The sequence below is a fragment of the Syngnathus scovelli genome, chromosome 2 (assembly GCF_024217435.2).
Source record: "Syngnathus scovelli strain Florida chromosome 2, RoL_Ssco_1.2, whole genome shotgun sequence".
NCBI classification, from domain to species: Eukaryota; Metazoa; Chordata; class Actinopteri; order Syngnathiformes; family Syngnathidae; genus Syngnathus; species Syngnathus scovelli.
The window spans coordinates 8,125,213-8,140,949 of NC_090848.1; the positions used below are offsets into that span (position 1 = coordinate 8,125,213).

Genomic DNA, 15,737 nt, shown 5'->3' on the forward strand with positions numbered 1-15,737 from the left:
AGGAAATGCACAGACGTACTTCTCCAACCCCCCACTTGTTTTCTTGAAAATACGCTACTTCCATTTGCTTGACTTCACGCGTTCTAGTCGCAGAGCTTAGAAGTGATACAAATAAGATGTACTTTATTGACAGACAGTTCAAATTAAATTAAAACTGTACAAGAAAAACAAATTCAACATTGCTTTTAGTTAACATTTACAAACATGAAAAGGTTTAATTTAATATTCACATACCATTGATTGACATGATGAATGATTTACAGTTAAGTGTTACACTGTGGCAGTGGTGTCAAACTTGTGGCCTGCAGACCAGAAACTGCACTCATTTTTCATAAGGGATTTAAGATAACCCATATTATTATTATCTTATATCTTATCTTATAATATTACCAAAACAATGGGGTAAGCACAAAAAAAACATCCGGCCCACTTGAGCTTATTCCAAATAGTTTGACACCCCTGCGCTTTGGTTCAACATGATACAGTAACTGCATTTATTCTTTGGTTTGTAACAACAGATAAAATTGAGCTTCGTTTCTAGCAGCAAAAGCCCACACATCATTTTTTTTTCGTTTCTACACAACATCCTCACCTCCACGAACTGTCATAGTAGGGCACTAAAATTTCAAATAACTTACTGTTGAATTCAACAAATCGTGCATTTGTGTAAAAAATTCAGCGTGACACTACCCTCTATTATTACTTATTTTATGTGAAAGGAAAACTACGCAAAACTTCATTGAGGAACCAAACTAAAATGAAACGACGTGTGTGCCAAATGAAATGTTGAATTAATTTTGATGACAGGGAAACAATTTGCTGTGTTGCTGATTTTACAGTGGTGCCTTGAGATTCATTTGAGTTTAATTCATTCTGTGACCACTCTGCGTGTGCCTACCTTGGCCACCCGGAGTAAATAGACATAAGACACAAACAAAGAAGTTCATGTCATCTAAGTGACTCAATTTGATGCAGTGATGTTAGTCACTTTTTGTAGAGGATAAAGAATGTATGCCTGGAACTATTGCTATCTTGTCTATAAACATAGCTAGCATAGCTCAACAGGTGCTATTAGTCAGCATGTCAATGGTGTTTTACATTGTATGTTAGCATTATGCTAGCAGTTGTTTGACAGTAAACTTGAAGTGTGAGTGGCATAAAACTGCCATGACACATAAGTCAGGTCATTTGTATCTCAAGGCACCACTGTGTACTGCAAATATAAGATGGGAAATATTTTAAGAGAACTTTGGCAGTGACTTGTTTATTTTCCCAGAACTTTTGAATCCATACCCTCGATGGGATTCACATGTGAGTCACGCTGTTGCTATTTTTTCTTAACTCAACATTAAAAAAGGAATATATCCCGGTTGTAGCAAATCCAGTCACAAAACATGTCCATGTTCTCTCTCGTCTCTCTCTTGGAGAGTCTTTTGGTTGTCACATTCTTTTTTTATCAGTTTCTGCTGTCAAGGCCAGCATGTACTGAGTGGCCGCTGGCGAACAATATATAGGGAGGGGGGCTTCAGTTCACATTGTTATTGCTGGGCCCTTGGCGAGCAACTAGTGTCCGCCGCCGCTTCGATTCTCACCGCTCGCCCAGTCGACGCAGATAAATGACAAACTCACAATCATGAAGACGAATCCCAATGCGGCAAAGCATGCAGCCTGCAGGAGAAAACCGTGCTGCATGAAAAGGGCAATACAACATTGTGTACAACGCTGATGAGTGCTACCTGAATTTTGGGTCTGGACAGAAAAGGTTCTTGCTCTGCAGGAACGATTCGTATGTAGAAGATTCCAGGCAGGATGAAGATGAGGCTGGGGGCCGATGTGGCTCCTGTGAAGAAATTAGGAGAGGCCATTCGGTGAGACCGCCAGAAGCTGAGGCGATAATAGCGCGCAAACACGTACCGATGAGTCCGAAAATGTCACGGATGGAGGGCACGAAGATGACGAGCAGGTTGACCAAAATGAGGAGGAACAGCGCAATGCCAATGTGTCTGCCCCAGTGGAAAGGCTTGTCGGGGCACAAGATCTGAAGTATGGCCCTGCGGATCTACGGTGGGAAGAAAGGAAAGACAATCATGAGACGCGGGTCGCACACACTTCACTGGGAAGAACGAGTCACTTTGCGTTCAACCTAGCAACGGCCATCAGTGCAAAGCCTAACATTCAGTTAGCCAACCTTTTGCTAAAACTATTGCTAAAATGCCTATGTCCGCTCTTTTTTGCCTCGAATTGGAAGCTGGCTATGTTGGACAAGCCCCACAGACCGCAATGATTATTTTGTCCTACATTGTTGATCCGCTTTTCAAAGATATTTGACTGATTAATAGTTTGAATAAAAAAAATATGATGCAACTCTCACTGGGAAGAGAACCACAGGCACAGTCAGTGTGACAGCCACGAGCACGGCCAGGCGCACGCAAAGCATCAGCACGTCCAGGGGGTCCACACGGATGTAAGTGTGCAACAGTTCAGACTCCACAGCACCTAAAGAGAGAAACGAGTTTTGACACCCTGCTCAATTTTGCCCCTCCTTCATCACAATGCAAAATGTGTATGCAGTTTGAAAGAGAACAACAATTCATTTAAACTTGTGCAATCTTTGAGTCTTACCGTAGAAGGTGAGGTACCCAAAAAGTGCCGTCAGGAGATACATGATGAACATGGCCAAGATGGAAATGTTGGCAACATTCTGCATACGCTTCTTGGTGGCACTAGAGACAAGACAACAACAGTCAATTTTGTTTTCCACCATTAATTTTGGTCATTTTATTTGGGCCAATAGATAATTAGTGATGTGAGAAACGTGATGTTGCTGTTCAACTTAAGTCATGTAGGTGTCACTATCACACTCAAAATTATTGGCAATTGTCAAAAAAAAAAAAAAAAAAATCAAGACCAGCTGATTCCAGCCATGTCTCACAAGAAAATTAAGTTTAAAAACCGAATGGAGGAACAAAAAGTGGAATAAAACAAAACCGGAGCAAACGAAAACTAGGGTTCCACTATATAAAGCGTTACTTACTCTCGTAGCTCTGTGTAGATGGGCAGCACTTCGGGGTGGCAGACAAATGCAAAAGCCAAAATTGGGATGGTGTATGCTGTCTAAAAGCCAATCATGCCAAAGATTAGTGACCTAGTCTGATCATCTGACCGGAAAACAAAAACTTGCAGTGACAACTGAAGAAGAGAGAGATGACAAACGTAAGGTGGTCTCACCTGTGAGTTGATGGTGAAAGGCTTGGCATCACAAAAGTCTTCCGCAACTTCTGTAATTGTGAAATTGTCAGGAATAAGGCTTGTATTGTGCAGACTATCCTCCAGCGGACAAGGGATGTTGAATTTCTTATAGATCACCTGGAGGGGAATCAAATATAGTAGGTCAAATGTGTTACATTTGGGTTGCAAAGTCAATTGTTTTTCAATAGACTTACCGAAATGAGGAAAAACACCATGCAAGAAAGAGAGAAGCCACTCGTATATCCCAGATAACCTAAAGTGGAACAACATGATGAAGATAGAATCTACAAGTGTTGACCACAATTGCAGGGGTGAGAAAGTTAACAAGGCGGGGGGTGGAAATGAGATGACAGGATGTAGAATCATACCAAGTTGTTTCATGAGTGCAAGAGGAAGGATGATGGCAGCGCTAACAATGATGATCAAGTAGTTTCCATTCAAGAACCACTCTCTGAGACCATACAAACAAAAATCAGTGCACTAAATTATAAAGCTGTCATTGAAGTCAAGTAGCAATATTTGATACTCACCCTGTGTTTTCATGTTTGCCAAGGAAAGCCTGAATAACCAACGGGAGCTCTGACTTGACAATGAAGAGATAGCTGGACATTGCTAAGAAAAATAACAAAAATATTGTCAGTACAAGCTTCACTTTTCATAGCAAACGACTACAAATGATCACATTTTACCTCCGATGTTGTGTACTGTGATGACGCTCCCTGCCAGAATTTTTCCCGGTGGGCCAAAAGCTCTGTTCCCAAGCTGCTCATATGCTCGGATTCCTAAAAAGATCCAAACCTTAGCAATGCAGCCACAATACTTTTCTTCCAAGGGTGACATACAGAGAGACACCAACCCCCAAAACATTTGCAACATATTTAAAAAATCCCCCCAAAATCAACAGTATTGCGCATTAATAATAATAAAAACACACATTCATCATATAATCAAACAAAATGTAAACAGTCTGTGCAACACGATTGATGTTTTAATGCCCGTTAACGTTGTGCTCTTTCTGCTGTGTGCGCTTTGACCGCTAGAGGGTAGTATAATTCAGACGTGAATATTTTTTTTAGTGACGTGTAAATATTGGAAAATGAGGAAGTGAGAAATTAGAGGTTTTTTTCTCTTTGCCTGCCTTGTCACTCAGTGTAGAAAGTAAATAAATTGTAATTGGAGTGGGATTCAGTTTTATCCATGATGACCAGTGCAATGCTCGCAAATCACACGGTCCTGATTAATTCTTAAATTCTGCCCCCTACAGTCAAGCATAGTGTTGTACAATTGATATGATCATAACTCTTCTTACCAACAACTCCAGCACTTCTCAGCAGTAAGTGGATTGAATACGCAGACAGAATAGCAATAAACACCAACAGAATTCTGAAAAAAAAGCAAATAGTTTAGTTTTTGTTAACATTCCATGCAATATTCAGGTCAGACCAAACCTATTCATAACATAGACTAAGATAAATAATTTCAAAATTATTCCCATTGTTAATGTGACCTATATATATTGTACCACTCAATTGAAAAAAAATCAGAGAGGGTTACCTAAATCTGAGTGGTTACCTAAATGTGAACATCCTCTTGGAACTGGGGAAGGTTTCAGTTTTCAGAATTAACCAATTACACTCAAGATCATGCTAAATGGGGGTCAGCATATACTTACCACCATCTAAAAAGCCTATAATTAAGCTCAAATCAAGTTCAGATGTTATCCTAAGATTTTCCTGGTGGTTTTTTGTTTGTTTAATTTTTTTTTAGCAGAAACATTTTGTGCTCCCAAGCCCCTTCACCTTGACTGAGGCTCCAGAACCAGCTGCAGGAAAACAGCCCCAAAGCATGATGCCTTACATTCTTACGTTCAACGAACTGTAACAACATCTCTTAAACACGTGTGAAAATGTGTTATGGTAGTTAAAATCTTGACACTTAAATAGGAAAAAGAAAAGAAAAAATAGTACTTAACATCAAGCGTCCTGTGCATCCCTACTAGATAAGTCCCCTTCCTTCCTTCCCTCCCTCCCTCCTCGACACAGGGATAGAACACGACTGCTCCACGCAAGCCTGTCTTGGATTTGATCACTGCAGGCTATATTTAACTACTTAAATCTGGTTTAGGAAAGCGGTGTGCGTATGTGCGTGTGTGTCGATTATAGCTCATTGTTCAGTAAAATTGCTCATGTGAGCACGCTCAAAGCTTCGTGTCATTGCTAATGTGAACATGGACCCATCACATACAAATTACAATTAAATTTTGATTAATTGCTTACTAATGGCCAATGTGCAGAGTAACAAATAATCAGGAGAGATCAAATTGCTCATTTACTCACATAAAAAGGAGGATTCCAGTGTTGGACATGGCAAAGGCCAATCCCAGAATTCCGCTGCCCATTATGGCGTTACTGAGGTTGAAAATGGACATTCCGAATGACGTCTTCCCTTCAAACTGCACCAGGAAAAAAGATGAGTGAATGGGCAACTTGTTAGATGAACAGGATAAACAAGTGGGAGTAAAAAAAAAAAAAAAAACTCACATCTGTGAAGTGTGTTTCTTTTTTAACACTGGCTTTATGTGGGAGAAATTCCTCATGTTCAGCCATGGCATCCAGCCCATCAAAGCTACAATGCAAATAAAGCACATGTTAAAAACTACAGGTTGTAAGCAGACCCAAAAGCTTTTACGACCGTTATCAATGGGCTTGTTTGACCTTTTGCTTTGTTTGCAACTTCCTCTCTATGTCTTGAGTAATCAGTCATCCGGGTCATGCTAATCTAATGCGTACAAAGCAGTAGCATCCGGTTGCCTTGATTCGATCTCTCTTCTCCATTTTATTATTTTTCAACCATTTTTTAAAAATGTTATTAAGCGTATTAAAATTATTATAAAAATTACAACTTAATTTTTCACGCTTGTGGTGTCGCACTGTATTATTGGATTATTAAACACATATGTAGATTTTAATTTTAGATGTAATTGGTCTCAATATGTTGGACTCATTTCTGTTCTGTTAAGGAATGATAAAATATGGAACTATTGCTGCAATAACAACAATGTTATGATTCACATATGTTTTTGGAAGTTAAAATGTATTGAATGTGTTATACTCAACGGCTAGATAATTCGACATAGGTCAAAATAATCTCTGTTGTCCTTGTGCGACACAGTCGCACCACAATAATCTTGACTATACTGTAAAAATTTAATTATCTGAATGGATCAGATTGTTGAACTTTCGGTTGTGCAATTGTAGAAAAAGAAGTATTGGGCGGGTTGTTCAGATTTGTAAGTCAACTTAACCGGCAAGTTCACTTTGCTAATATTACCAAAGGTGTCGAGTGGAGATAGCTAATTAGCTAGCTAATATTGCTTTTATTTTGCGGAGTTGGAACACCTGAACTGCAAAACAAGCTGAACAAGATAATTTTAATGGTTAATTTAGCTGGATAACTTCGCTTGTTGGCTTTTTTCACTTTTTTTCCCCAGTTATTATCTACAAATTTTGCCATGACAAAAAAATTTGCCTTGCCCCAGGTACGGTTGGGAAACACCGGGGTACAAACAAAATGAAGAGTTGGTTGACTTCACTATGACTTCCTGTATTTTGCGCATTTGTGTCTAGCCTATATAACTATATGTATTTGTCTACAGTATATAAAATGTCAGTATGATTATTCAGATAACCAATCATAGCGGCTTTTTAGGATATAAATAGTCTTTTAGAAATAGGACCGTCCAGCATGCACACATCATGTGACCAGAAATGCCAGAAAGGCTTCATTATCTAGACTGGTGTGGTCACATTTGGTCGAGGCCTTGCCCACCCGTGTCCGCAAATGTTTTTCTTCCCCTTAGTAGCAAGTAAATATTGTGGTTTGATCTTATTTAATGCTTTAAAAGCTCAGGGTTTTTTGACAATAAAAATTGTAGTATCATTTATTTCTAAATCTCACCTGTCTTCTCGACCGTGTCCGTTCATTTTCTGAAGCTCCATTCTGATACAGTGTAAAGGTGACTGATTCAATCCTCTTCAAGCTGTAATTGGAAGACATTTAATTTAGAACGCTTCCTGTCAACCCGTAGCCCTTATACTCTTAAAAGCTGTAACGAAGCACGCATTTCACTTCAACATACCTCATGATTTGTATAATTAGTGAGAAAAATATTAGGTTAAGCTTAAAATGCTGCCTTTTCTAAATAGCCTGGAGATATATTTTATTTAAACACGTTCCAAACATATCTGCAGAAAATCCAGCACAGGTTTACTCAGAGCTGTAAAATGTGAATACCCTGAAGGATATGGAGGTGATTTTGTGGAGTTGACACTTTTGTCAGTACAACAGCTCTGTGTTTCCCAAAGCACATCCAGGAGATGCAGTAGGCTTTCCCCCGTATTTAGTTGTTTGTTTTCTAGCAGAAGCATAAAGGTTTTGTGCTTACACAATCTCAAACTGTTTATAACTCCTTCCGCCCTGTTTAATTAATTACCAGCTAAAGAAATACAGCCCAAAATGCACAATGCTGCCTCCTGTAGGTCTCTACTAGAAAGAAGAAAAAAATGTCCAGAAAAGACTAATTTGGGCTTATTTAGGGGCATTTTGGCAGTAAGTGTGTGCTGACACCCAAATGAGTTTGAATGTGATCGGTTAAATGTGAACACAGCCACATGTCCTCTTATGAGGTGTGCACACTCGTGAAACGAAACTACTTCAGTTATTTTTACTTTTGCTTTCTCTCTCTTTTCTCACTTGAGTTATCCAAGTAAAAAGTACAGAAATGATTTAGCTTGGTCTGACTTTTTATATAAAGAGAACCTGGCATTTGAATATAGGTGTAGTGAAATGTTTCGAAATTATTTAGCTTGGTCTCCCTTTTTATCTCAAGAAAACTTGCCATTTGAACAGAGGCGTGCCGACTTTTTCTCAGCAAATCAATACGGACAGAGTTAAACAAATGGCATCTAATGCACACGAGAAACACCCAAAACAATGTGACTTGAATTGAGCAGTCTCGAGACAAACACGCTGCCAACGAAGTGACACGGGGTCAAAGGAAAAACGTGGTGCGAGGACCGAAGAGAGTAGTTCTGCTTTGCGCTCGTGCCACCGGGTCATGAGATACTACCCCTTTCCCACAGGTCACCCACACACCCTTGGGATTCTCGCATGTGACCCCAAAAGAAGCACTGATACAACAACACTGTGTGACATTCCACAGACTTTTTTCTCCTCCAGTCCCACACTGGTCATACAGGAGGACTGCTGACGTAGAAGGAGCCTTGAAGCGGGCCAGAGAACTGAAAGGCTTCTTGTTGAATGCTGGTATTTTAGCTGTTCAGTTATGTTACAGCTCTTTGTTTGACAAGTGCTATTACACAATTTTTGAGAAAGCACTGATGAGTGAAATGTATCCAGGCTTCGGCTAAGCGGAATCTTGGAAAATCTAAACTTCTTTTTCCATGTTAGGTTTCTAAGTTCCTGGTACATTTTAATTTACAAACATCTATTATCTTTAGCTGTTTTTTTAGACTACATGACGTCATTTCCAGACAGCATGTCACGTGACCCACGAATGCAGCCTTAAAACTGGCTTTTGTTTCTATTGCGACAGGCTTGTTTCTTATTATTACTTTTCAAAATATATACGTATTTCGGAATTCGGGAGATGTAAACACACTGCCAGTAGGTGTCAAATATAGAGTTGATATGAATTAGGTTTCTGGTTAATGTATCGACATTTGTAAACATGCCATTTAGCCGGCGGTATCTTACAAATGTATATTTGTTCAAATTTGTTGCATGGGCAATTCATTTGTGCAGGGATAGTCTGTCTGTCTATATTCGCCGCGGTTTATGCGGTCCACGGAGGCGGAGCTTCCAGGACTGCAAAGGACTTATTTGAATTTGGACTGACTTGAACTAGTAGGGTCCCGCCTTTAAAAGTTACACGCATTCAATCACAGTCACAGATACACTACACCTGTACAACGTGGGAATGTCAAACCCAAGAGGACAAAAATAATACATGCAGCTCATGTGCATATTGTATTGGGATTACACATAAAGCGTGAGGAAAATATACATGGTTGCTAATTTGCAGATTTATTCTATCACAAGTTACTTTTCATATGTCTTCTCCAGTCAATGTTTTGTCAATTGGTGGTGTTATGAAGAGCTCAAATGCTGAGTTTAAGTTTTGGACAAAGCTGAACGCATATCTGGAGCCGTTTTGATGGCATCAATCTACCCTGCAGTTCAAGTTGGATGACATATAATCACAATTTTTGGAAAGGCTAACTCTTGGTCAAGAGACAAACCGAAGTGTGTGTGTGTGTGTGTGTGTCTGTGTGTGTGTTTGTGTGGAGGGGTTCAACAATGCGGCTATCATTTTGATCTGAGGAGGATGCCTTATCATCAGATGCATGTGTTCCTTCTATGGTCAAATAAACGTGACAGCAGCTCCTTTCTCAGAAGTAATTTTCAGCAGAAAGAGAGCAAGCGGCAAGATTGAGAATTGGTCAGGTGACATGCGGATGATCAGTATTTCTCACACGACTACAGTTATGATAGAGTTGGTGAACTAATAAAAAAAATCTAATAATTAGATTGTTATACTGACCTCAATTTGGGCCTCAAAAACACAGACCAAAAGTGTCTAAGGTAACAACACTCATGTGAACAAGGACATTAAAAACATTGGCAATTTTACCCAACTGTCCTTATTAATTTAGGAAAAGTTGTGTAACATAACACCCCCAAAAAATGGACGTAAGGCATTAGAAGATGTTACGTCGTCGAATAGCGTCAAATTCACCTCAGAGATAAGATTAACAAGGTTAAAAAGTGGAAAATATCTAATTTCAAAAGGCTTAATAAGTTAATGTATAATGAAGTCACATTATTTAAAATTTTCCAATTCAATGATGCATCAAATTGTCTACATATGAACAATTGGAAGAGTGAAATCAATCTTTCTGCGTCCAGCATCGCTTATAGTACCACATGGTGCTGTCTGATGCAAGAGCGGCTCACTATTGACAGTTACTGCCTCCACTCCTTTCTTTAAAATGTACAACACACACTTCTCTCGCAGGAAGCCACTCACCTGGGTGTCAAACAGCACGGCTTTCCTTCTTTCCACACAAAAATAATGTCCTGGTAGTGCGCTAAAAAGAATCAGTATGCTCCTTCTCTCTGTTCTCACAGTTTTGGTTGGTATAATTACAACTGCTTTACTCCCTCCAGAGCTCCTCAGTAGTGGTGGGAGGAGAAAGTAGAGATTATCGGCTGGGGAGGAAACGAGGGGGAAGGGGAACACCCAGAGTTAACCCTTTGCTCAACCACAGGTAGTGTGAGATCCAAGCCGGTGCTTTCACTGGGAAGCAGCCACAAGAGTCTGAAATGCAAAAAAGCAATTGGCTGAAGTTTGCAGACAGTCGGTTGCAACAAGTCAGTCAAGAGTTGGTGGAGACACATTCCTAAACCATTAGTGCTTATGCAAGCCGAAAGTGGCAAAGCGGGTGTCACCTGAGGTGGGCTTTGTCGCAGCATGTGTGGATCCTCACGGAGGCTGGAAGTGATGCTATATTGGTTAAGTAGATAAGGTAGATAAGTGCTTTCTTAAGGCTACCAGCATGTGATTGCGCTTACGAGTGGAAACAGTGTGCGAGTTATCATGTAAGTCCCTGGCAAGACACGGAAGGAGGGATGGTAGAATTTATAGACCCAGTGATTGTAAACCATTGTTTAGGGGGAAGTCAGAGATCATCGGGTGAAGCTATTCCATTTCATTGGTCCCCAGAATTATTCGTTTAATACAAATAATGTATTTTTGTCCGTTTATCTATGCCAGCAATAGTGACAAGCAGAATAATAAAAAGCTCTGAAAGGTGAATTTAGAGATTTAACCAGGGCGTTGCACTAAGTGTGTCCAGGTTAGAGCGTCTGGTTGTCTGCACAAATCAGGGAGAGTAAGGCAGGAGGAGGCGGATTTTTTGTCTTTCTAAGTCTAACTTGACAGCCACTATGCGGTCTGAGGCTTTGGGCAGGCGTGGCCACTTCACAGCACCTCAGTCAATGCACATTACATATAGTGGTGGAAACGTGAGAAGGGCAGACATTTTTTGAAAAGTCAGACGTGACAGCCAGTGGGTGACCACTTCAGGGCACCTCATTGATACAGTGTAGAAAAGGTCTACAACAAATTCTCAATTTCAATCATATGGAATTTATTGAGAGTTGAGCTGGGTGTAGTTTTGGAGCATTCCGTAAAGAAAACAGCTTGATTTTTCATCATTTTGAAGCCCGTTTTTAAAAATACTTGGCATTTTTTTATTATTATTATCCGAATTCTCCGTGGTGTGCCAAATTTTCGATTGTTTATAATTGACTATATATGGGTACTTCAAAACTGGGCCTCCAACTGTCGACATTCAACTTACAGAGCAAGTCACGGCATGCACACAACATTTCCAAGTAAATTGAAACAAGCTACTCATGTTTGTGTATGTACTCTGTGACATTCATGTCCTGTGGCGTTTTTCCAAGGCCCCCAGTACATTAGGAAAAATCATCCAGACATGAGAACCATGACAACTATTCATTTGACGTCTTGGCGGTGAGACTTCAGTTGACTGATAAGGTTTTACATGGGAGTTCTGTTTGCACACCCAGGAACCGCCCATTTTCTTTATCTTAGCGTGCCACCAATCCTTCAGTGGAACTTGCTCTTCCACAATATTCAAATAATTCATATAATTACGCTTAAATTGCCTCCATGAATCAAACTCTTACCATCTTTTCAAGCAGCATAATGTTTTGCCTTGTATAGTCCAAATAATTGGTAACAATCTCAAATCTGCTGCAGCATATAAAAGTCTCATCTTGTGTGACGGCACATTGGACATCAGCTACTAACTGAATAACTTAATAGAGAGTCAGATGACTAGTATTTTTCTAGGCGAGACAGTTGTTAAACTGACAACTGGGATGTCATTATTTTCAAGTGGCAATATGGCCGCCCACTAAGATGGCTAAAAACAGGTGGATTCTGCGTTTGTTGAATTCATATTCCACAAATGAAATGTTCATCAGAACATTGTGTTTTGACTAGTTGGGCTGAACAGAACATTTTATTTAAAGAATATTTGGGATTGACTTGATGACAGCACATATTTGACTTTTGTCCAAATATTGAGTGAAGGCCCATAGGGCTTTTACTAGATTTGAACCTGAATTGTTATAAAACACAATTTTATTCAAACGATTAAACAAAATTTCACAGTAGACACATGGTGAAACATTAGGAAAATGTTGTCTTTTTTGGAGGGTTACTTGCCCCTGTCAACCCATGCAAAGAAATTGCAGCGTGCTTCTGGGTTGGAAACATGCCCTTGAGGGCGGGCGCATACAAAGAACTGGCGGCCTACGTTGGGCCCCTCCTTCCTGACAGTGCGCAACACGCAGGGTTCACCGTGAACCTTGCAGGTGGGCGCCGGGGGCGGGCCGTGAAGGACGGACTTCCAAAACCCCAAAGATGCTTCTTTGTTATCGCGTGGGCTGTCTGTCTGTTCACCTTGTGTCATCTTGTCTTGCGTGGCGCTGTGAAGCTGTGGCGTGTTCTCAACTGGGCACGCTTTGAGGGAATTGTGTGAAGAACCAAGTGCTTTTCCATTTTGGGGTTTAAAAAAGGCAAGAAGGCTGCCCTGTGGTTTTGAAGAAGTCTTAGCTGTTTTGACCTTTTTACTCGTCTGACAGGCAGACTCTGTCCTCAGGATTCTCTTGGTGCCCGTGACGTTTATATTCTCCCTCCTTTCGGCTTCTTCCTGTGATCCGGGCAGCGCCTCCTTCGAGTCAGTCCGACATGGATTTTGGTCCATCTTTACCAGAAAGCGTGAGAGTTTCTGCTGCTTGCCGGCGAACTCTGGGAGGTAGCAGGTAGCGAGAGGGGGCGGCTTGGAGTTGGACAGCAGAGAGCACCGGAGACCCCCCCACACGGGACAATGATCTGAGCCCTCGACCTCCGGCATGATGTCAGCTGCCACAAACTGCTCCTTGGCAAGCTGATAGTCAGCAAAGATGTAGTCGATGCGCGTGCCGTAGTTGGTGCGGCGAGCCCCCGTGAGAGTGGACCAGCACGTGAAGGCGCCAGCGCGAGTGGGGTGGAAATGGCGAAACGTGTCGACAAACTTGCCATCATGGGAGAAATCTGCTGACGGCGACGCTTTGTTGTCCCTCAAAAAGCTGTTCAGCCATTTCCTGCCAGGATTGTCCTCAAAGTCATCCTGAAGAATGAGAGGAACAGTGAATTCAACGCAACTAATTTCACTAAAAGCAGTAGTTTGGAAGATACTAAACAATACATTTTAAATAAGAGGCTGCAACCTGTTTATTGCCTCTCGTGGTTTAAGTTTACCATTAAATTAAACAAAACACAATTACATGTTGTGTATTTAAAATTAGCACGCTGCTCAGCCTTAGCAATTAAAAAAATTAGCTTAACGCTATCAAACAATGGAAAACAGTGGACATCAATGTGATGGTGTTATAACAATTTGAAGCAACTGATATTTGAAGACGAAATATACAACAATACACCCAGGCATATATTCTTCATCCTCTACAAAATACGACCACTATTACTGCGGCTTGCCGAGTGACTTAGTCAGTTGCTCCAAGTATTATACTGACCCCCAATGGCCAACATGTGCATGCCAAAAGGAGCCGCAACAAAGTGATCATGATGCACAAATGGGTGAATATTTTACATTGTGTTATGTCATTATTGTGTTTATAATTTACAACACTATTACAGTGCTATTGAAGTAAAACATTATAATTTGTTGGATTTTTTTGAGAGAGTGGAACGAATTAATGTAATTTAAATTCATTTCAATTGGGAAAATTAATTTGAGATGCAAGTGTTTTGCGTGACAAGTGTAGTCACGGATCATAGTGATTGAGAACTCTGGTCCTGGTCCTCAAGGGTACAGTACTTACAATTTCATTTGGGTCACAGTGGTCTATTGGTCGATGTGAGGTATTTACATCTCCTAAAACGATTACAGAGCTAGGAAAGAAAAACAACTGAAATGAGAATAGTGTAGTTAGTGCCCATCTAAGCCAATGAATGCAAGAAGCCCTCTCACCTCCCGTTCTTCAGTATAGCCTCAGCTCGAGCCTGAAGCAGCTTGTAAAACTGCAGTTTGAACTCTTTTCGCTCTGGCTTTTCTGGGTCAGCTCGTGGACAGTAAACATTTATCACAGTAACAGTTTGGATTTTGTCCGAATGTCTGTCGAGATAAAAAAAACAGTGAATAGACAAAAAAGTAAATAGTGCAGCCATACTTAAAACACCTTGTCGGTGCAATCGAATTCTTACTGGACTCTGTGTTGCGTGATAACGGCTCGACCTTCGTTGTCCAAAAGCTGCAGCTCTTCATCTGTAAACTCGGACTGGTTACCATAACAACCGACAGCTCCTGCATGATTGGTCAAAAGACCAGTGAGGCCCTCCTCAGCAGCAAATGGTGTGGCACTGTCCTTACAATAAGTGGCGACCCCTATACACAGTGAGTACAATGTGACATCAAGAAAGACTGGCAGACCTTCTCCGTGACATTGCAGGGGTTGTCCATCATATAAGGCAGGTATTACTGAGTATTCAGTTACTCAAATTGCTGGCAAGAATGAATGACACAAAAATAAAAACAAGACAATGTAAGGATAACAAACCTGAGTAGCCACTGCGTCCTCGACTGAAGCTGAAATAGGAATTATACCCATCAACGATGGCAGTCCTTGCATCGAGCAGGTCTCCTGTGAGCAATTCAAGTGAGAGTTAAAATCACACAAAGTTTATTGTGTTATTTTAATAAGGCCGCGTGTTCTCCAAGTACTTGTCACTTTGGTCTCCTGCACGCATATGATATCCGCCTCCAGTGCATCAAGCGCCTTTTTGATTCCACAACCAAACGTCCGTATACCATTAATATTCCAAGTGACTAACTTCATTTTGAAAGAAAAAAAAAAAAAAAGTAAATATGCACCACACTAAGGTACTGGAAGTGATGGTTGTAATAGTTCACTGTTTTCGTGCAGACCCGGAAGTACAGAAAAATTCGCGGGTGCACAAACGGAAGTGTATTTGGACGCTGTCACGTGTTGTTAAATAAAAATGTTTAATTATTCCTTAATTTTATCGGTATAAAATAGACCCTGTACATCTATATAAAGTGAGAGAGATATCGTCACTACAGACCTATACTAGACAGACTATATTTAGATTTCGCCTTGGCCATGTTCATACGTAAATGCCGTCGCCATATTACATGTGGTAAAGTGACGCGAGTGTACTGCCTGGAGGCAGTGGCGGTCGAATCTCAAAACCCGCGAGACTACTAGAATTAGAAAAGACCAACTACGTATATACATCTCGTACAACAAAAAATAAATGCATGTTAATATGGGAATATGCATAGATGCAC

General features: G+C 40.6%; 2 protein-coding genes across 2 annotated transcripts; both read right to left on the minus strand.

The window, feature by feature from the left end:
* Nucleotides 1-106: 106 nt before the first annotated feature.
* LOC125988187 (sodium-coupled neutral amino acid transporter 3) lies at nucleotides 107-10,626 on the minus strand. The gene is made up of 16 exons (XM_049753069.2): nucleotides 10,358-10,626; nucleotides 7,207-7,288; nucleotides 5,790-5,874; nucleotides 5,586-5,701; nucleotides 4,559-4,632; nucleotides 3,939-4,031; nucleotides 3,780-3,861; nucleotides 3,618-3,700; nucleotides 3,444-3,502; nucleotides 3,229-3,366; nucleotides 3,035-3,114; nucleotides 2,623-2,723; nucleotides 2,372-2,496; nucleotides 1,915-2,059; nucleotides 1,737-1,840; nucleotides 107-1,668 (listed from the first exon to the last, which is right to left on the minus strand). The coding sequence occupies exons 2-16, from the start codon at nucleotides 7,245-7,247 to the stop codon at nucleotides 1,564-1,566; spliced, it is 1,431 nt and encodes a 476-aa protein (XP_049609026.1). The 5' UTR covers nucleotides 7,248-7,288; nucleotides 10,358-10,626; the 3' UTR covers nucleotides 107-1,563.
* A 1,861-nt stretch (nucleotides 10,627-12,487) lies between these two features.
* Nucleotides 12,488-15,369, minus strand: apex2 (APEX nuclease (apurinic/apyrimidinic endonuclease) 2). The gene is made up of 6 exons (XM_049752686.2): nucleotides 15,150-15,369; nucleotides 14,986-15,069; nucleotides 14,633-14,813; nucleotides 14,400-14,543; nucleotides 14,251-14,320; nucleotides 12,488-13,535 (listed from the first exon to the last, which is right to left on the minus strand). Exons 1-6 carry the CDS (start codon nucleotides 15,262-15,264, stop codon nucleotides 12,582-12,584), a joined length of 1,548 nt encoding a protein of 515 aa, XP_049608643.1. The 5' UTR covers nucleotides 15,265-15,369; the 3' UTR covers nucleotides 12,488-12,581.
* Nucleotides 15,370-15,737: the final 368 nt, after the last annotated feature.